The following is a 21,069-nucleotide window of genomic DNA, read 5'->3' as shown; positions in this document are numbered from 1 at the left end:
CTTCTCCCCCCCCTCCCTCCCTTCCTTCCAAGTGGGACCTATAGGGACAGAGACAGATAGGAAGGGAGAGAGATAAGAAGCATCAGTTCTTCGTTGCGGCACCTTAGTTGTTCACTGATTGCTTTCTTATGTGTGCCCTTGACCAGGGGGCTACTGCAGAGTGAATGGCCCCTTGCTCAAGCTAACTACCTTTGGACTCAAGCTAGCGACTATGGGGTCATGTCTATGATCCCATGTTCAAGCCAGTGACCCCGTGCTCAAGCCGGCTGAGCCTGCGCTCAAGCTGGTGACCTCGGGGTTTTTTTGTTTGTTAGTTTGTTTGTTTTTTGTGGCAGAGACAGAATCAGAGAGAGGGACAGATGGGGACAGACAGACAGGAAGGGAGAGAGACGAGAAACATCAATTCTTTGTTGTGGTTTTTTAGTTGTTCATTGATTGATTTCTCATATATTCCTTGACAGGGGGTTACAACAGACCAAGTGCTTGAACCAGCAACCTTGGTTGGGCTCAAGCTAGTGAGCCTTGCTCAAACCAGATGAGCCTGTGCTCATGCTGGCGACTTCGGGGTCTTGAACCTGGGTCCTCCACATCCCAGTCTGATGCTCTATCCATTGCACCACTGCCCGGTCAGGCGACCTTGGGGTTTTGAACCTGGGTCCTCTGTGTCCCAGTCTGACACACTACTGCCTGATGAAGCTCCTTCCCATTTTTTTTTTTTTTTTGTGACAGAGACAGACAGGAATGACAGAGATGAAAAGCATCAATTCTTTGTTGTGGCTCCTTAATCTCCTTAGTGGTTCAGTGATTGATCTCTCATATGTGCCTTAACTGGTAGGCTACAGCAGGACAAGTGACCCCTTGCTCAAGGCAGCGACCATGGGGTCATATCTATGATCCATGCTCAAGCGGTGACCTTGGGGTTTTGAACCTGGGTTCTCTGTGTCCCAGTCTGACACTCTATCCACTGCGCCACCGCCTGTTCAGGTGCTCCTCCCAATTCTTAAACACAGATATTTTGGTTGTATAGTAGTATAGTGAGATCTATATTTATTCTACTAAGGCTCTTGAGATGAATGTTTTCTTTTGTGTTTTTTGTTTTAATTTTTTTCCATTAATTTGAGAAAGCATCAACTTGTTCCACTTAGTCGTGCACTCACTGGTTACTTCTCATGTGTTCTGACCAGGGATTGAACCTGCAACCTCAGTATGCTAGGATGATGCCCTGTCCACTGAGCCACCTGGCCAAGGGCCTGTGTGTATGTGTGCGCGCGAGTGCGCACGCTTTTTATAGCACCTAATGTATGGAGTTAGGTTCAAATGTTTGAACTAGCTCTGGCCGGTTGGCTCAGTGGTAGAGCGTCAGCCTGGCATGCAGGAGTCCTGGGTTCGATTTCCGGCCAGGGCACACAGGAGAAGCGCCCATCTGCTTCTCCACCCCTCCCCCTCTCCTTCCTCTCTGTCTTTCTCTTCCTCTCCCGCAGCCAAGGCTCCATTGGAGCAAAGTTTGCCCGGGCACTGAGGATGGCTCTATGGCCTCTGCCTCAGGCGCTAGAATGGCTTTGATTGCGGCAGAGTGACGCCCCAAGATGGGCAGAGCATTGCCCCCTGGTGGGCATGCCGGGTGGATCCCAGTCGGGGGCATGTGGGAGTCTGTCTGACTGCCTCCCCATTTCTGGCTTTGGAAAAGTACAAAAAAAAAATAATAATAAAATTAAAAATTAAAAAAATTAAAAAAACATAAATATTTGAACTAATAGGAGGGCTACCTTTAGCAGCTGATGTTTATATGGTATGGTACCTGTAGTTAACTGGAAGGGGATTATTTGGGGCAGTTTATGTAATCCCTTTTTTATTTTTAATTTATTCACTTTAGAGAGGAGAGAGAGAAAGAAGGGAGGAGGAGAAGAGAAGGAAACATCAACTCCCATATGTGTCTTGGCAAGCCCAGGGTTTTGAACTGGCGACCTCAGCTTTTCAGGTCGATGCTTTATCCACTGTGCCACCACAGGTCAGGCTGTAATCCTAATTTTTTTTTTTTTTTTTTTTAAGATTTTATTTATTCATTATAGAGAGGGGAGAGAGAGAGAGAAAGGGGAGGAGCAAGAAGCATCAACTCCCATATGTGCCTTGACCAGGCAAGCCCAGGGTTTTGAACCGGCAACCTCAGCATTTCCAGGTTGACGCTTTATCCACTGCGCCACCACAGGTCAGGCCTGTAATCCTAATTTTTTAAAAGGGATGATATTAGTAAATTTTCCAATTAAAATGTTTTCTATATTTTTTAGCAAGAGAGAGAGGGACAGATAGGCAGGAAGGGAGAGAGATGAGAAGCATCAGTTCTTCGTTGCGTCACCTTGGTTTATTGATTGCTTTCTCATATGTGCCTTGGTGGGGGGTGGGGTTTGGGGTGGGGAGAAGGCTCCAGCCAAGCCAGTGACCGCCAGCGATCTTTGGGCTCTAGCCAGTGATCATGGGATCTTGTCTATAATCCCACGCTCAAGCCAGTGACCCTGCACTTAAGCTGGTGAGCCCGCACTCAAGCTGGCAACCTTGAGGTTTCAAGCCTGTGTCCTCTGCGTCCCATTTCAACATTCTGTCCACTGTGACCAATAAATAGCTTGGTCAGGCTGTTTATTTATATTATTATTTTCTTGAATTCATTTTAAAGAGAGGGAGGTGGGGAGTAAGAGAAGGAAGCATCAATTCCCATATGAACCTTTACTAGGCAAGCCTTGGGGTTTCAAACCAGCGACCTCAGCATTCCAGGTCGCCACTTTATCTACTGCGCCACCATAGGTCAGGTTTCTTAAGGTTAAACATCTTTTTAAATTTAAATTAAAATATTTTCAGACCTTGGCCGGTTGGCTCAGCAATAGAGCGTCGGCCTGGCGTGCAGGAGTCCCGGGTTCGGTTTCCGGCCAGGGCACACAGGAGAGGCGCCCATTTGCTTCTCCACCCCTCCCCCTCTCCTTCCTCTCTGTCTCTCTCTTCCCCTCCCACAGCGAGGCTCTATTGGATCAAAGATGGTCCGGGCGCTGGGGATGGCTCTGTGGCCTCTGCCTCAGGCGCTAGAATGGCTCTGGATGCAACAGAACGACGCCCCAGAGGGGCAGAGCATCACCCCCTGGTGGGCATGCAGGGTGGATCCCGGTTGGGCACATGCGGGAGTCAGTCTGTCTGCCTCCCCGTTTCCAACTTCGGAAAAATGAAAACAAAACAAAACAAAATTTTTCCAAGTTTAGTGATCTTGAGCTTGTTTCTGTTATCAGTTTTATGCTTTAAAAGGCTACGAATACTCTGCCCTGGCCAGATAGCTTGGTTGGTTAGGGCATTGTTCTGAAGCATAGAGGTTGTCATTCAACCCCTGGTCAGGGCACATACAGAAACAAAGCAGTGTTCTTGTTTCTCTCTCTATTCTTTTATCTTTCTCTAAAATCAATGATTTTAAAAAGGTATGAAAATTTAAAATTTTAAGTTATTGACTGAGAAGTTTCATTTGCATAAACATGATACTTTTTTAGAGCCATTAAAAAATTTAAATGTTTAAAGGGAAATGCTTTTTTGTTTGTTGTTGGTTTTTACAGAGACAGAGTCAGAGAGAGGGATAGACAGGGACAGAGAGATGAGAAGCATCAATCATTAGTTTTTCGTTGAGCATTTCACCACCTTAGTTCATTGATTACTTTCTCATATGTGCCTTGACTGTGGGCCTTCAGCAGACTGAGTAACCCCTTGCTCGAGCCAGTGACCTTGGGTCCAGGCTGGTGAGCTTTTGCTCAAACCAGGTGAGCCTGCGCTCAAGCTAGCGACCTTGGGGTCTCGAACCTGGGTCCTGTGCATCCCAATCTCATGCTCGCTCTAGTGCGCCACCACCTGGTCAGGCGGAAATGTTTTTATTAAAAAATATAATACTGACTTTTAAAAATACATGACTATCAGAGACATGAGTCGGGCATCGAGGTGAACGCACAATCCACTGTACAGCGATGTGTTATAGAATTGCGCACTTAAAACCTATATAATTTTGTTGAATGGTGTCACTGTAGTAAATTCAAAGAAAAATAGAGAATACATGAATGTATTTTGAGCCTAACAGTAAAAAATTATATAATTTTACAGTAATAATAAGGCTTTGTTTTGAGATATATTGGATACAGCTAAAACAGATGACTAGAAGTTGCCCCTGTCAACAGTCTCTATTACTTAGTTTTTCCATGTCATTACTCTGAACCAGTTAGTCACATCTTGGTTGACCTGGCTATAGTCCTGGCATGCGGTATGTAAAGTTCTTCATCAGCTCCACTGGAAGATTGGCAACTGCTTGCTTTTCAGCCAGCTTTCTCTTTCCTTTTTCTTTTTTATTTTGTGTGACAGAGAGAGGGACAGATAGGGATCTAGACCGTGAGAGAGATGAGAAGCATCAGTTCTTCATTGCATCTCCTAGGCTGTTGATTGATAGCTTTCTCATATATGCCTTGACCTGGGGGAGGGGGCTACACCAGAGCGAGTGACCACTTGCTCAAGTCAGCGACCTCGGGCATCGAGCCAGAGACCTTCGGGCTAAAGCTGATGAGCCCGCTATCAGCTGATGACCTCGAGGGTTTTGAACCTGGGTCCTCTGCATCCCAGTCTGACTATCTGCTGTGTCACCACCTGATCAGACTCAGCCATCTATTAAAGTAGGTGTTGAGGGGATAGAGCATCTCATCTATTGTGTTTTATTTTATTTTTTCCAGATGAGAGGAAGGGGATAGAGAGATAGACTCACTCTTACACCCTGAACGGAATCCACCTAGCAACCCCAATCTTGGGCTGATGCTTTGCCCATCTAGGGCCATGCTCAAAACTGAGCTATTTTTAGCACCTGAGGCAGAGGCTCCACAAAGCCATTTTTAGCCCTTAGGGTGATACACTTGAACCAGTTGAGCCATGGCTGCAGGGGGGGAGAGTGAAGGGAGGGGCAGGGGTGGAGAGCCAGATGGTTGTTTCTCCTGTGTGCCCTGACCAGAATTGAACCAAAAGCATCCACATTCATTGCTCTACAACTGAGGAGACCAACCAGGGCCACATTGTGCTTATAGTGGATTCCTTCTATTGGTCACCTGATGTTATCAGAGTGTTGACTGGTTTGAGCTGCTCTCCAGAGAATGTAAGAGACTGCCATGATGGCTTAAAAGATTCTTATCTGTTGCCGATTAAAGATAACTTTGATCTAGCTGAGAGAGATATAAGGGGAGGAGGAGGAATGGGAAGAATCAACTCAGAGAGAGAGAAAGAGAAGGGGAGGAGGAGGAGGAACAGGAAGTATCAGCTCAGTAGTTGCCTCCCATATGTGCCCTGACTGGGAAAGCCCAGGGTTTCAAACTGGCAATGTCATCATTCCAGTTCCAGCTCTACACTTTATCCACTGAGTCACTACAGGTCAGGCTGGTCCATTCTTGTATGAGTCCTACTCTGAATCGGACCCGCAACCTTAGTGTATCCGGACGATGCCTTGACCAACTGAACTACCGGGCCAGGGTGTATTTTTCCTTAATACTTTATAAAAGCCAGATGTAAAAGATGCATCTTGTCCTTTCTCTTTAATTGTAATCATGGATTTATGGCTTTTTAGTCACTGTATTATAGTCATATTTGATTTTTTTATATGGTGTGAATAGAAAGGACTTTTACCCATGGCATTTTACGGAAATTGTAGCATAAGTAATACATTGTCATGTCCTCTTTATGTCAGAATGTTAAACTGTGTTTGGAATTTTCCTTTTTATCCATCTACGCATATGTGAAAAAATTTAGCATGTGTGGAAAGAAATTTGTGGCTGTAAATAATAAATTTGATTAGTGATAGGCATTCAGAAATGTTTGTGATAAGAATTTAGAGTATATGGTATTTATGATTGATAATGATAGTAAAATAACCAGAGTATACTTTTACTTTTACTCCCTCCCTAAGCATTCTAAAGGATGATGCATTTGAGGCAAATTATCATATAAAATCATAGGTTGTAAGTTCCTTTTTGATGCCCAGATTTACTCATTAGTGAGAATCTCTTTTAATTGCTTCTTGTCAGTCTGACCTGTCCCTTTTGAGTGTTTTGAGAATTTTCTTTTGGCCTGACCAGGCGGTGGTTCAGTGGATGGAGCGTCGGACTGGGATGCAGAGGACCCAGGTTCAAGACCCCAAGGTTGCCAGCTTGAGCGTGGGCTCATCTGGTTTGAGTGAGGCTCACCAGCTTGGACCCAAGGTCGCTGGCTCAGGTGGGGGATTACTCGGTCTGCTGAAGGCCCACGGTCAGGGCACATGTGGGAAGGCAATCAATGAACAACTAAGGTGCTGCAACGAAAAACTGATGATTGATGCTTCTCATCTCTCTCCGTTCCTGTCTGTTCCTGTCTATCCCTCTCTCTGACTCTTTTTATGAATTTAAATATATATTTTAAAAAAAAGAATTACCTTTCATTTTGTCACAGGATGACCCAAATTCACCTTTGTATTTTCCTTGTTCCTGCCTCTTAGAATGTCATTTCTCCAGAGACTCTTGGTTCTTCTTAGTATTTAGAAACAGATTCAGGAGTTAGATCGGGCTTATTGCTTGACCAGGCAGTGGTGCAGTGGGAAAAGTGTTGGCCAGGGATGCTGAGAACCCAGGATTGAAACCCTGAGGTTGCTGGCTTGAGCAAGGGGTCACTGGCTCGGCTGGAACTCCCCAGTCAAGACACTTATGAGAGAGTCTTGGCTGGTTTGTTCAGTGGTAGAGTGTCGGCTTGGCATGTGGATATCCTGGGTTTGATTCCCAGTCAGGGCACACAGGAGAAGTAACTATCTGTTTCTTCATCCCTTCCCCTCTCACTTCTCTCCCTTCTTCCCTCCCTTCCTCCTGCAGTCATGGCTCTGTTGGAGCAAGTTGGTCTCAGGTGCTGAGCATGTGGCTGTATGGCCTTTGCCTCAGGTGCTTTAAAAAAGTAAAAAAAAAAAAAAGCTCGGTTGCCAAGCAATAGAGCAAAGCCCCAGGTGGGCAGAGCATCACCCATCCACTTGCTGGATGGATCCCAGTTGGGGTGCATGCGGAAGTCTGTCTCTCTGCCTCCCCTCTTGTCACTTAAGGGGAAAAAACCCCACAATCAATGAATAAGGTGCTGCAACTGTAAGTTGATGCTTCTCATCTCCCTTTTTTCTGTCTCTTTATCTATCTCTCTCTCACTCTAAAAAAAATAGATGGAGCCTGATCATGCAGTGGATAGAGCGTTGGACTGGGATGCCGAAGACCCAGGTTTGAGACCCCAAGGTCGCCAGCTTGAGCGCGGGCTCATCTGGTTTGAGCAAAGCTCACCAGCTTGGACCCAAGGTCGCTGGCTCGAGCAAGGGATCACTCGTTCTGCTGTAGCCCCCCCAGTCAAGGCACATATGAGAAGGCAATCAATGAACAACTAAGGTGTCGCAACAAAAAACTGATGATTGATGCTTCTCATTTCTATCGGTTCCTGTCTGTTTGTCCCTATCTATCCCTCTTTCTGACTCTCTGTCTCTGTAAAAAAAATAATAATAATAAAAAGATGGAGCTTATTGTTTTTGGGGGGAGTATCATTGTTCCTAGGGCATTTCTTATTTTTTAATTGAAATATTGTCATGTAATATTGTATAACTTTAAGGCATACAACATTAATTTGATACATTTTTACTACAAAATGATTGCTATTGTAACATTAGCTAACACTTAACATGTAATTATCACTTCTAGTGGTGGAAACAGTTCAGGTTTTTTTTTAAGATTTTATTTATTGATTTTGCAGAGATAGGAGAGAGAGGGACAGGAAGTTAGAAGTATGAACACATAATTGCTTTACTTTAATTGTTCATTGATTGATTGCTTGTCATATGTACAAGCCTAGGGTTTTAAACTGGTGACCTCACCATTACAGGTCAAAGCTTATCCACTGTGCCACCACAGGTCAGGCCTATTTATTGATTTTTAGAGGAAGAGAGAGAGAGAAAAACATTGACTTGTTGTTTCTTATTTATGCATTCACTGATTGGTTCTTTTTTCTTATTTTTTTAAGATTTTACTTATTGCCTGACCAGGCAGTGGCGCAGTGGATCGGACTGGGATGCGGAAGGACCCAGGTTCGAGACCCCGAGGTTGCCAGCTTGAACACAGGCTCATCTGGCTTGAGCAGAAAGCTCACCAGCTTGGACTCACGGTCGCTGGCTCGAGCAAGGGATTACTCGGTCTGCTGAAGGCCTGTGGTCAAGGCACATAGAGAAAGTAATCAATGAACAACTAAGGTGTTGCAACAACAAAAAACTGATGATTGATGCTTCTCATCTCTTTCCGTTCCTGTCTGTCTCTATCTAACTCTCTGTCCCTGTTTAAAAAAAAAAAAGATTTTTATTTTTTTTTAATTTTATTATTATTATTTTTACAGAGACAGAGAGAGTCAGAGAGAAGGATAGATAGGGACAGACAGACAGAAACGGAGAGAGATGAGAAGCATCAATCATCAGTTTTTCGTTGTGGCACTTTAGTTGTTAATTGATTTCTTTCTCATCATTGTGCCTTGACCGTGGGGCTACAGCAGACCGAGTAACCCCTTGCTCAAGCCAGTGACCTTGGGTCCACGCTGGTGAGCTTTTTGCTCAAACCAGATGAGCCTTTGCTCAAGCTGGCAACCTCGAGGTCTTGAACGTGGGTCCTCCACATCCCAGTCTGATGCTTTATCCACTGCGCCACCGCCTGGTCAGGCAAAAAAAAAAAAAAATTTATTTATTTTAGAGAAGGGAGAGAGAGAGAGAGAGAGAGAGAGAGAGAGAGGTGGAGAGGAGCAGAAAGCATCAACTCCTGTATGTGCCTTGACCAGGCAAGCCCAGGGTTTCGAACTGGCAAGTTCAGCATTCCAGGTTAAAGCTTATTCACTGTCCACCATAGGTTCCAGTGTTTTTCACTGGGTCCCGTCAGAAATTTCGTGCAGGTCCCTTAAAGAGTTAACCGCTCTGATATGTCAAGATTATAGACCTGGTCATCTTTTTGTATTTTTCTGAAGTGTGAGAAGCAGGAGACAGAGACAGTTTACCTCATGCTCCCAACCAGGATCCACCCGGCATGCCCACCAGGGGGCGATGCTCTGCCCACCTGGGACGCTGTTCTGCCGCAACTGGAGCCATTCTAGTGCCTGAGGCAGAGGCCATGGAGCCATCCCCAGCGCCCGGGCCAACTTTGCTCCAGTGGAGCCTTGGCTGCCGGAGGGGAAGAGAGAGACAGAGAGGAAGGAGAGGGGGAGGGGTGGAGAAACAAATGGGCGTGTTGTCTGTGTGCCCTGACCAGGAATTGAACCTGGGACTTCCATGCCCCAGGCTGATTGTCTACCGCTGAGCTAGCCGGCCAGGGCTAATAGACCCAATCATCTTAATTCAAATTTGCTTATACTCGGTGATTTCTGACTTAGTGGTCCCTAAAATAATTTTAATTCACCAGTCCCCAAGTGTTGAAGGTTGAAAATCACTGCTCTAACCACTCGAGCTATCCAACTTGGGCAGTGATATTCTTTTATGTTAACACTTAACAGATTGTGAACCACGGTTTGATATTCCTTGTATTGGATGTACAAGAAACAATTTGTCATACTGGATAGTGTTCTCCAGTTAAAATGTGAAGAATTTTTATAGAAGTTGGACTTTTACATACTACTTAATTTTTTTTTTAATTTTTTAAATTTATTTTTTATTTATTCATTTTTAGAGAGGAGAGGGAGAGACAGAGAGAGAGAAGGAGGGGAGGAGCTGGAAGCATCAACTCCCATATGTGCCTTGACCAGGCAAGCCCAGGGTTTTGAACCAGCGACCTCAGCATTTCCAGGTCGACGCTTTATTCACTGCGCCACCACAGGTCAGGCTTAATTTTTTTTTAAGTGATAGGAGGGGAGATAGTGAAATAGACTCCTGCATGCACCCCAGCAACCCCTGTCTTGGGCTGATGCTTGGACCAACCAAGCTGTCTTCAGTGCCTGGGGACAACGCTTGAACCAATTGAGTCACTGGCTGTGGGAAGAAAAGAGGAAGAGAAGGGAGAGAAGCAGATGGTCGCCTCTCATGTGTCTTAAGAATCACACCTGGGACATCTATTTGCCGACTGACACTATCCACTGAGACAACCAGCCAAGGCATTATCTACATGCCATTTTATAAGCTTTTTCCAATTCTGTAGTATATACTTAACGTTTATGGCAAAACTGCATTTTAAATATTTTTGTATGTTGGGTGGGATTCCATTGCATGTATATAAATGATCCTTGCACTGATGGGTGTTTAGATTGTTCCTAAAATTTTAATATTAGGAAAAATACTGAGAACATTCTTGTATAATCTTTGTCCCCTGTGATTGCTATTTTCCTTTTTATTAGAGTCATATTTGGCAACTTTTATTGTCACTGTGCAGGTAACAGTTGTCTTGTATATTGCTGTCAAATGTTACTGTCCTTTCATTTATACCAGTGGTCCCCAACCTTTTTTGGGCCACGGACCGGTTTAATGTCAAAAAATATTCTCACGGACTGGCTTTTAGGGTGGGGCAGATAAATGTATCCTGTGACCAAGAAAAGCGTCAAGAGTGAGTCTTACTTAGATGGATGTAACAGAGGGAATCTGGTCTTTTTTTTTTTTTTTTTAAGCAACAGAGAGAGAGAGAGAGGGATAGACAGGAACGGAGAGATGAGAAGCATCAACCATTAGTTTTTTGTTGGGACACCTTAGTTGTTCATTGGTTACTTTTTTTTTTCTTTTTTCTTTTTTTTACAGAGAGAGAGAGAGTCAGAGAGAGGGATAGACAGGGACAGACAGACAGGAACGGAGAGATGAGAAGCATCAATCATTAGTTTTTCATTGCACATTGCGACACCTTAGTTGTTCATTGATTACATCCTCATATGTGCCTTGACCATGGGCCTTCAGTAGACCGAGTAACTCCTTGCTGGAGCCAGTGACCTTGGGTTCAAGCTGGTGAGCTTTTTGCTCTAACCAGATGAGCCCACGCTCAAGCTGGCGACCTTGGGGTCTCGAACCTGGGTCTTCTGCATCCCAGTCTGACGCTTTATCCACTGTGCCACCGCCTTGTCAGGCTCATTGATTGCTTTCTCATATGTGCCTTGACTGCGGGCCTTCAGGGAACTGAGTAACCCCTTGCTTGAGCCAGTGACCTTGGGCTCAAGCTGGAGAGCTTTTGCTCAAACCAGATGAGCCCGCGCTCAAGCTGGCGACCTCGGGGTCTTGAACTTGGGTCTTCCACATCCCAGTCCAATGCTCTATCCACTGTGCCAGCGCCTGTCAGGTGGAATCTGGTTCTTTTTAAAAAAATAAAACATTGTTCAGACTTAAATATAAATAAAATGGAAATAATGTAAGTTATTTATTTTTTCTCTGCGGACCGGTACCAGTCTGCGGCCCAGTGGTTGGGGACCACTGATTTATACTCTACAACACTGTTAGTTGAGAAATGTTGGAGGGAAACAGATAGTAGAGTAACTGCTTGGAAGGATTTAGTATTTTCGTTGCAAGATTGCTATTACTGTTTCCATTGTTGAAATCCCAGTGGCACATAATGATAAAATCTTCTGGGGTCTTTGGAAGAGAATGCAGGTGTTATGTTTTTAGTAATGAAGATCGGTAGGCCTGTGGAAATGGTAGCCATTTTTGGACTGCTTTTTAAGACTTTGATATAAAGTTAATACGTAGTTTAAAAGGCAGACAGGAAGAGAGAGAGATGAGAAGCATCAACTTGCAGTTGCATCACTTTAGTTCACAGATTGCTTCTCATCTGTGCCTTGATGGGGGGGGGGGGGGTCCAGCCAAGCCAGTGACCAGGTGATTATGTTTACAATCCCACGCTCAAGCCGGCAACCCGCTCTTTAAGCTGGCGACCTCAGGGTTTTGAACCTGGTTCCTTCGCATCCCAAATTGATTATCTACTGTGCCACCACTGGTCAGTCTGGAATTATTACTTTTTGGTGTGGAGTTGTAGCTAGTTCTTTTAATCTTACTGTAAATATCCTCCTATTACTGTGGGGGTTACTTTCTTCTTTTTTTTTTTTTCTTTTTTTTTTTTTTTTACGGAGTCAGAGTGAGGGGTAGATGGGGACAGAGAGACAGGAACGGAGAGAGATGAGAAGCATCAATCATTAGTTTTTTGTTGCAACACCTTAGTTGTTCATTGATTGCTTTCTCATATGTGCCTTGACCACCAGCCTTCAGCAGACCAAGTAACCCCTTGCTAGAGCCAGCGACCTTTGGTCCAAGCTGGTGAGCTTTTCCTCAAACTTGATGAACCCATGCTCAAGCTGGCAACCTCGGGGTCTCGAACCTGGGTCTTCCGCATCCTGGTCCAATGCTCTATCTACTGCACCACTGCCTGGTCAGGCACCCTCTTTCTTGTTTAAAAAATGAAGGTAGGCCCTGGCCGGTTGGCTCAGCGGTAGAGCGTCGGCCTAGCGTGCGGAGGACCCGGGTTCGATTCCCGGCCAGGGCACACAGGAGAAGCGCCCATTTGCTTCTCCACCCCTCCGCCGCGCTTTCCTCTCTGTCTCTCTCTTCCCCTCCCGCAGCCAAGGCTCCATTGGAGCAAAGATGGCCCGGGCGCTGGGGATGGCTCTGTGGCCTCTGCCCCAGGCGCTGGAGTGGCTCTGGTCGCGACATGGCGACGCCCAGGATGGGCAGATTATCGCCCCCTGGTGGGCAGAGCGTCGCCCCTGGTGGGCGTGTGGGTGGATCCCTGTCGGGCGCATGCGGGAGTCTGTCTGACTGTCTCTCCCCATTTCCAGCTTCAGAAAAAATGAAAAGAAAAAAAAAACTAAAAAAAAATAAAAAAATAAAAAATGAAGGTAGATGCCCTCGCCAGTGGCTCAGTGGATAGAATGTTGTTCTGGAGCGCTGAGATCACCTGTTCAACCCCGGATGTCACCAGTTCAAGCATGTAAGGGCACATATGAGAAGGAATCAATGGCACAAGTTGAAAATGAGTTGATGCTTCATTCATGCTCTCTGACTTTTGCTTCTCTCCCCCCTTCCTTTTTCTCTCCCCCCTTGCTTCCCTTCCTTTCCTTCCTTCCTCCCTCTGTCATTGAAAAAGAATATGAAGGTGGAAAAATACATGAATAGTTGTGGAAAAACAACTTGAAAAGCTGAAGAAGGTGAAAAGGGAAAGCTTCCATATACTTTATATTCCTCATAGCTATATTATTTAAGTTCTTTAAAAAGTTCTATGATTTTTTTCTTAATGAGCATTTTTCCTGCGCAGTTTACTTTTTTCTTTTAAGTAACTGCCTTATTTGGTATTTCATAGTTAAGTTAAGCAGTTACTTTTTACTGTTTACCTTTTTTTATTTTTGCTGTGATAAACACTTCAGTGAAAATCTCTATTTGAGTTCTTAAGGCAGTTTATATGGAGGAATGCACAATCTTAATAGTAGAATTTATAGGTTCAAGGATAGTTCAATAAATACTTTTTACAATATTGTCAATTTGAGTTTCAAAAAAGGTACCAGTTAATACTGTTGTTAACAGTCTGATATGTTCTGTTTGCCTGTATATATCCTCATTATGGTATGTTCTCAAACTTGGGTTTTTGCTAATGTGGTACAGAAAATATGCTACCAGTATAACATAAAGGAAAAAGTTTGCTCTTAGAATTTACAGCAGGTGCCTGACTAAACAGTGGCACAGTGGGTTGACTAGGGCACAGAGGACCCAGGTTCGAAACCCCAAGGTCACGGGCTTGAGCATGAACAACTAAGGTGCCGCAAGGAAGAATTGATGTTTCTCCTCTTTCTCCCTTCCTGCCTATCTGTCCCCATCTGTCCCTCTCTCTCTTTGTCACACACAAAAAAAGAAAATGTTGCCTGACCAGGTGGTGGCGCAGTGGATAGAGCGTCGGACTGGGATGCGGAAGGACCCAGGTTCGAGACCCCGAGGTGGCCAGCTTGAGCGCGGGCTCATATGGCTTGAGCAAAGAGCTCACCAGCTTGGACCCAAGGTCGCTGGCTCCAGCAGGGGGTTACTCGGTCTGCTGAAGGCCCGCGGTCAAGGCACATGTGAGAAAGCAATCAATGAACAACTAAGAAGTCGCAACGCGCAACGAGAAACTGATGATTGATGCTTCTCATCTCTCTCCGTTCCTGTCTGTCTGTCCCTGTCTATCTCTGCCTCTGTAAAAATAAATAAATAAATAAATAAAAAAAAAAAGAAAATGTCAATGAGTGTTTCTACAAATCGTAATTTAAAGTAGTTTTCTGCTCCTGATAAGGTATCTTATAAATTATCATTTTTTAAAAATGATGGGCGATTTTGTTTATTTTTAAAAATTATTATTTATTTATTTATTCATTTTAGAGAAGAGAGAGAGAGAAGGGGGGGGGAGCAAGAAGCATCAACTCCCATATGTGCCTTGACTGGGTAAGCCCAGGGTTTTGAACCAGCAACCCAGCATTCCAGGTCGATGCTTGATCCACTGCGCCACCACAGGTCAGGCTAAATTATCATTTTGAAGTAGTTAAATATAATTACCAAATATGGATTGTATTGCTCAAATAGAACTTTTTTTAAATTGTGTCCTCACCTACTTTTAAAACTTGACATTTTAAAATCAGTAGTGGTTGATACATCTTAATTCTTTTTTAGTCCTTTGTGGTATTGCAGGTACTAAGATGTAGAGTTGAAGGTTATAGGTTATTTATTTCCTCCCTAATAAAAATTTAATTTTAAAATTTCTGTTTGTTTTTTTTTTTAAATAGGTGCCATGTTTCAGAACAGAGTAAGATCCCTGGTAAAGAAGCACTGAAGACACTGTACAGACACCAGATATAGGCTTATTATAGAGAAAGCATTAACCTGCCTCTGAGGTGACTAAAGGGGAATAATGGTGATTTTGCGCCGGGCTCGGCCGCCTGCTTCCGCCCCAACCAGCAATGAATCTTGACTCGCTCTCGCTGGCCTTGTCTCAAATCAGCTACCTGGTGGACAATTTAACCAAGAAAAACTACCGAGCCAGCCAGCAGGAAATACAGCATGTAAGTAAACAAGTGATAATACCATTAAATAAATAAGTATGTAGTTGAAAGCGAGATGGGAATCTGTGTGGGTATGTGTCATGAAAGTATCTAACCTTTGTCCCTTATTTCACCTTAATATATAATATAATCCTAGTTGTTTGTTTTTTGTTTGTTTGTTGTTGTTGTTTGTATTTTTCTAAAGTTGGAAATGGGGAGGCAGTCAGACAGACTCCTGCATGCGCCCAACTGGGATCCACCCGGCACACCCACCAGGGGGTGATGCTCTGCCCATCTAGGGCATTGCTCTGTTGCGTCCAGAGCCATTCTAGCGCCTGGGACAGAGGCCACAGAGCCATCCTCAGCCCGGGCCAACCCCGCTCCAATGGAGCCTTGGCTGTGGGTGGGGAAGAGAGAGACAGAGAGGAAGAAGAGGGATGGGGTGGAGAAGCAGATGGGCGCTTCTCCTGTGTGCCCTGGCCGGGAATTGAACCCGGGACTCCTGCACACCAGGCCGACGCTCTACTGCTGAGCCAACCAGCCAGGGCCTGTTTGTTTTTTACAGAATTCATAGGCTGTTATTTTCTGTAAAAATTATTAAATATGTTTTGATCTAGCTTCATTTTTTATTTTATTTTTATTTTTTTACAGGGACAGAGAGAGAGTCAGATAGGGGGATAGATAGGGACAGACAGGAATGGAGAGAGATGAGAAGCATCAATCATCAGTTTTTCGTTGGGACACTGTTGTTCATTGATTGCTTTCTCATATGTGCCATGACCGCGAGCCTTCAGCAGACTGAGTAACCCCCAGCTCGAGCCAGTGACCTTGGGTCCAAGCTGGTGAGCTTTTTTGCTCAAGCCAGATGAGCCCACGCTCAAGCTGGCAACCTTGGGGTCTCGAACCTGGGTCCTTTCGCATCCCAGTCTGACACTCTATCCACTGCGCCACCGCCTGGTCAGGCTAGCTCCATTTTTTTTAAAGATTATATTTGCCCTTTCTGGCTGCCTTAATGGATAAAGTATCAGCCCGGTGTATGGACGGTCCTGGGTTCAGTTTCTGTTCAGGGCACACAAGAGAAGCAACCATCTACTTCTCTTTCCCTTCCCTCTCCCCCTTCTCTTTATCTTCTCCTCCTGCAGCCAGTGGCTCAATTGGTCTGAGCGCCATCTTCAGGGACTAAAAATAGCTTGACTGATTCAAACATCGGCCCCAGACAAGGGTTGCTAGGTGGATCCTGGTTGGGGCACATGCAGAGGTCTGTTTAGTTATCTTCCCTGTTTAATTATCTCCCCTCCTCTCACTTAAAGATTTTATTTATTGATTTTAGAGGGAGGAGAGATAGAAGAAGGGCTGGGAGAAATGGGGAAACATCAACTTGTATCAACTTTTAGTAGTTGTTTCTTGTACGTAACTAACTTGACATGTGCCATGGCCAGTGTTTTGAGAGAGTCAGAGGGATAGACAGGGACAGACAGACAGGAATGGAGAGATGAGAAGCATCAGTCATTAGTTTTTCATTGTGGCACCTTAGTTGTTCATTGATTGCTTTTTCATGTGCCTTGACCGAGGGCCTTCAGCAGACCAAGTAGCCCCTTGCTTGAGCCAGCGACCTTGGGTCCAGGCTGGTGAGCTTTTGCTCAAACGAGATGAGCCCGTGCTCAAGCTGGCAACCTTGGAGTCTTGAACCTGGGTCCTCTGCACCCCAGTCCGACACTCTTATCTACTGCACCACTGCCTGGTCAGGCTATGATTATCTTTTTTTTAAGATTTTTTTCCCCAAATATATACTTAAAGTTTGCTTTTATTTCCTTATAATATCTTAGAACCAGGGTTACCCCTTTTTGAGGACTTGCTCCTAAAAAAAAAACAAAACAGTTCTATCATACTTTGAGAGTATGTAACACTTTATCTTTTTTTTTTTTTTTTTTTTTTTTTTTTTTTTTTTTTTTTTTGTGAGCGAGAGAGGAAGGGAGTGTGATGAGAAGCATCAACTCATAGTTGTAGCACTTCAGTTCATTGATTGCTTCTCGTACTTGGCTTGACTGGGCATTCCAGCAAAAGTCAGTGACCCCTTTCTTAAACTAGTGACCTTGGGCTTCTAGCTAGGGACCATGGGATCATGTTGGTGATCCCACACTCAAGCTGATAGACTAGGGGTCAGGAACCTATGGCTCGTGAGCCAGATGTGGCTTTTTTGATGGCTTCATCTGGCTTGCAGACAAATCTTCAATAAAAAAAATAATGTTAAAATATAAAACATTCTCAAATATAATATATTACAATCCATTCATTAACTACCACTCATGTTCATGGTTGTGGGTTTTTCACTGATTGCTTCTCATACGTGCCTGGGGAGAGGGGCTTCAGCAGAGCCCGTGATCCCTTGCTCAAGCTTTGAGCTCAAGCCAGTTTCCATGGGGTCATGTCTATGATCTATACTCAAGCAAGCAACTCCACGCTCAAGCTGGCAACCTCAGGGTTTTCAACCTGGGTCCACAACGTCCCAGGTAAACACTCTATCCACTGTGCCACCACTAGTCCAGCAGTATTTTTCTTTATCTAAAATTTTTAAGCTTATGTGAAAATGCCCATATACATGCTCTTTTTAAACATTTTTGTATTTATTGATTAGAGAGAGAGAGAAACGTCAGTTTGTTGTTTCACATATTCATGTATTCATTGGTTGATTCCCGCATGTGGTGGTAAGTACTATGAAGAAAGACAAAGCAGGGTTAAGGAGTCATGTTGATATTTTAGGGAGGGTAGTCACTGATGAGATGACTTTAGAGCAGATACCTGAAGGAAGTGAGAGAACTAATCCTGTAGCTACCTGGAGCTTTCCAGTTAGAGGGAGTAGCAGAGTACAACTGGTAATTTGAGGAACAGCATGAAACTAATGGAGGGCAGGAGCAGCATCTGAGATTCTGAGGTCAGATCAGTTCCTCCAGGGTGTTGCTTTGTAGATTATTGGAAAGAGTTACAGTTATGTTAGATACCAGTTTACATTTTGAGGATACAGATAATGTATAGAAATAAGTGATAACTCTTATGAGTCCAGTTTGTTATGAAATTGTAGCCTTACAGCTTTAAAAGTATTCTTACCACGTGTCATTTATGCTACTTGGTGTTTTCAGTGTAGATGTTGACCAAAGCAGTTATATGGATTATTTACTACTACATTTTTTCTGTGCTTCCTGTCAGTGAATTGTAGAAAAAATTTTAGAAATGTTTATAAAAATCGGTATCTCCATCCCAATAATTTCTATAACTTATTTCAAAATGAACAATTAATATAATTTGGGCTTTTGGCCTAGCGCTAGTTTGTTTTTTTTTTTCTTTTTAACTCTTAATGCTGAGTACAAACTAATTTTTATCTTTTTAGATTGTGAATCGGCACGGTCCTGAGGCAGACAGGCATTTATTACGCTGCCTATTTTCGCATGTGGATTTCAGTGGCGATGGTAAAAGCAGTGGCAAAGATTTTCATCAGGTACTTGGGGCTTGCCAAGTTTGTTGACTGAGATGTAATGAATTGCATTTTGGGCATTGTGTACGTAGAAAACAACACATACAAAAAGTATTCAAAAGTAATCTTAGCTGAATGGTTAAAAGGTACTGGGAGCTCCCTCGCCAACACACCTTTTTGGCTTTCCCTTTTCCTGGCTGTCTACAGACCATGACAGCTACCTAGTTCAGGCTTAGAGAGTTGGCCATTAGACTTGTCTAAAAGAATTAGGAGTGTGGGGAAGTCCTGCCTAACAAGTGAGTGAGATGGGAAGTCTCTTGTCCTAGATTGAGTTTCTTTGGCTTGATTCTCGTCTGGTAACAGTTTGTCATATTCCTTTTAGTTGTATTGTCAGTAGACTCTCTTCTGTAGAGGTTTTGGTTTGGTTTAACGCTAGCTATTATTAATACACGGCAAGTTGTTTAAAGGGATTTTTAAAGTGCTGCTTTTGATAATGTAGAGACAGTATAGAATATTGGATCACACCTAAATATTTTCACTACTTCTGCTTTTATTTGTAAGGTGATGATTTAGTGCTAATGAAAATTCATTTTTTATATTTAAAGACTCAGTTTCTGATTCAGGAGTGTGCATCGCTGATTACAAAGCCAAATTTTATCTCCACGTTGTCCTATGCCATTGATAATCCATTGCACTATCAGAAGGTTGGTATTGTTTTTAATCTTTAATAGTCCTAAGAATGTGATCTCATGTTTTAATTTTAAAGTTTTAAGTAGTTGCATTGGGGTTTTTGTAGCTTTTTAACAAAGTCAAACAGTTAATTTGATAAACAGGAAATATTATTAAAACCTAGTCATGTGAAGGCTTAAGCTTGTTAGTCCACAGTTCTAGGACATGGTGTATTGTTTCTAGCTGCACTACAGAATTGTTAATCCTTGTAGTTCCATAATTGGATGAAGAGGTGGTTTCATAAACTTTCTGAATATTATAAGTTCTTATTTTAAAATAAAGTTTGGTTTGTTTCAGAGTTTAAAGCCTGCACCCCACTTATTTGCCCAGCTGAGTAAAGTTCTCAAATTAAGCAAAGTACAAGAGGTAAGTAAGCACTTGAAGAAAAGAGATACAGACAAACTTAAAATTAAAAACGGCTATTTGACTGATCAATCTAACCTTTCTTATTTCAGGTAATTTTTGGCCTTGCCCTCTTGAATTCTTCCAGCTCAGATCTCAGAGGTTTTGGTAAGTTCCCTTTTCTCTTAAAAATCCTATAGATTCTTTAAAGTCCATGGGTTATTTTTTATCTTGAGGCTCCATGATTGTAGATTTAGAGAATAAGGATAATTGAAGATAATTTTGTTTGTTGCTTGTATGTACTATGTGTATGGCAAAATCTCATAATATAAAATTTGCCTTCATAACCATTTTTAAGTGTATATAGTTCAGTAATGTTAACTCTTTCCATTTTGGTATACCACATGTCAGTAATTTCATCTTGCAAAATGGGAATATACCCTGTGGGACAACTCTTCAATTCCCCCACCCCTCAGTCCCTGGCAATTGGTTTCTTATTCCGTACCTACCTACTAAAGCTATGAAAACATTAGAGGATGAAGGGGGAGTTCGTGAATGAGAATAACATCATCTGCATTTTGATGATATGTGGCTTCTTCTATATTGTGGTGCAGAAATAACTTGTGGATTTTGGTTTACTTGACTTCCAGCTGCTCAGTTTATCAAACAGAAGCTCCCAGATCTTCTGCGTTCTTACATTGACGCAGACGTCAGTGGAAATCAAGAAGGTGGCTTCCAAGATATAGCAATAGAGGTCCTACACCTCCTCCTCTCCCATCTCCTCTTTGGGCAGAAGGGAGCCTTTGGAGTTGGACAGGAGCAGATAGACGCTTTTCTTAAGACGCTGCGCAGAGGTAAAGGAGAGTGTCTTAGCCTGCAAAAATTAATTTCTTTGGATGAACATAGAGAAATGTTTAGAATATGAGGACTGTGATTCACCTTTCTGTTCTTAAGTTGGTAATCTTTTAAGGAAGTATTTTATAATTTAAAGTATGAAAGCAAGAAAAGCCTCATAGAAAAGGTATAAAATGAACCTAACTTCATCAATTATTTTGTTAGATAAATACAATCTCAGTTTTAAGAAGTAGTATATTTCCATGTAGTCTCTTTTTCTCACTTGAGACCAAGACTATATTATTGTGGTGTGCCCTTTTTAGTTTAAAAAATTTAGTCACTTTTGAGATATCCACTTTGACTCCTTGGCTACTGGCATTGTTAGGCTAAGATAACTCCTGGTTCTATTGTTGCCGTTCTTTCTCTGATCCTTCTTTTAAAGAGAGCAAGTAGTCTTTTTAAGGCAAATCTTTCATAGTAGAACAGCCTCTATTCATTTCTACTGTCAGTTTTTGTTTATATAGTTTAATTTTGAAGTTTTTATTTAAATATATTCTGATGGCCTGACCTGTGGTGGCACAGTGGATAATGCATCGACCTGGAAATGCTGAGGTCGCCGGTTCGAAACCCTGAGCTTGCCTGGTCAAGGCACATATGGGAGTCGATGC

The 21,069-nt window shown here is 43.1% G+C and overlaps 1 protein-coding gene across 10 annotated transcripts in view; it reads left to right on the top strand.

The window, feature by feature from the left end:
• CNOT1 (CCR4-NOT transcription complex subunit 1) overlaps positions 1–21,069 on the top strand; it is a 91,593-nt gene that overhangs the window by 13,412 nt on the left and 57,112 nt on the right. For 7 of the 10 annotated variants that reach the window (XM_066242386.1, XM_066242382.1, XM_066242387.1 and 4 more), the window contains 6 exons: positions 14,773–15,048; positions 18,413–18,520; positions 19,102–19,200; positions 19,523–19,591; positions 19,681–19,735; positions 20,218–20,421. In XM_066242386.1, the coding sequence (XP_066098483.1) occupies positions 14,947–15,048; positions 18,413–18,520; positions 19,102–19,200; positions 19,523–19,591; positions 19,681–19,735; positions 20,218–20,421 (637 nt within the window). In that variant the 5' untranslated portion in view covers positions 14,773–14,946. Of the gene's footprint in view, positions 1–1,989; positions 2,009–6,238; positions 6,259–9,734; positions 9,882–14,772; positions 15,049–18,412; positions 18,521–19,101; positions 19,201–19,522; positions 19,592–19,680; positions 19,736–20,217; positions 20,422–21,069 lie in introns of those variants that run through there. The other 3 variants (XM_066242379.1, XM_066242380.1, XM_066242381.1) reach the window with 3 other exon arrangements.

The sequence above is a fragment of the Saccopteryx bilineata genome, chromosome 9 (assembly GCF_036850765.1).
Source record: "Saccopteryx bilineata isolate mSacBil1 chromosome 9, mSacBil1_pri_phased_curated, whole genome shotgun sequence".
In the NCBI taxonomy this organism is placed as follows: Eukaryota; Metazoa; Chordata; class Mammalia; order Chiroptera; family Emballonuridae; genus Saccopteryx; species Saccopteryx bilineata.
This window is presented reverse-complemented; position numbering and strand designations above follow the sequence as displayed.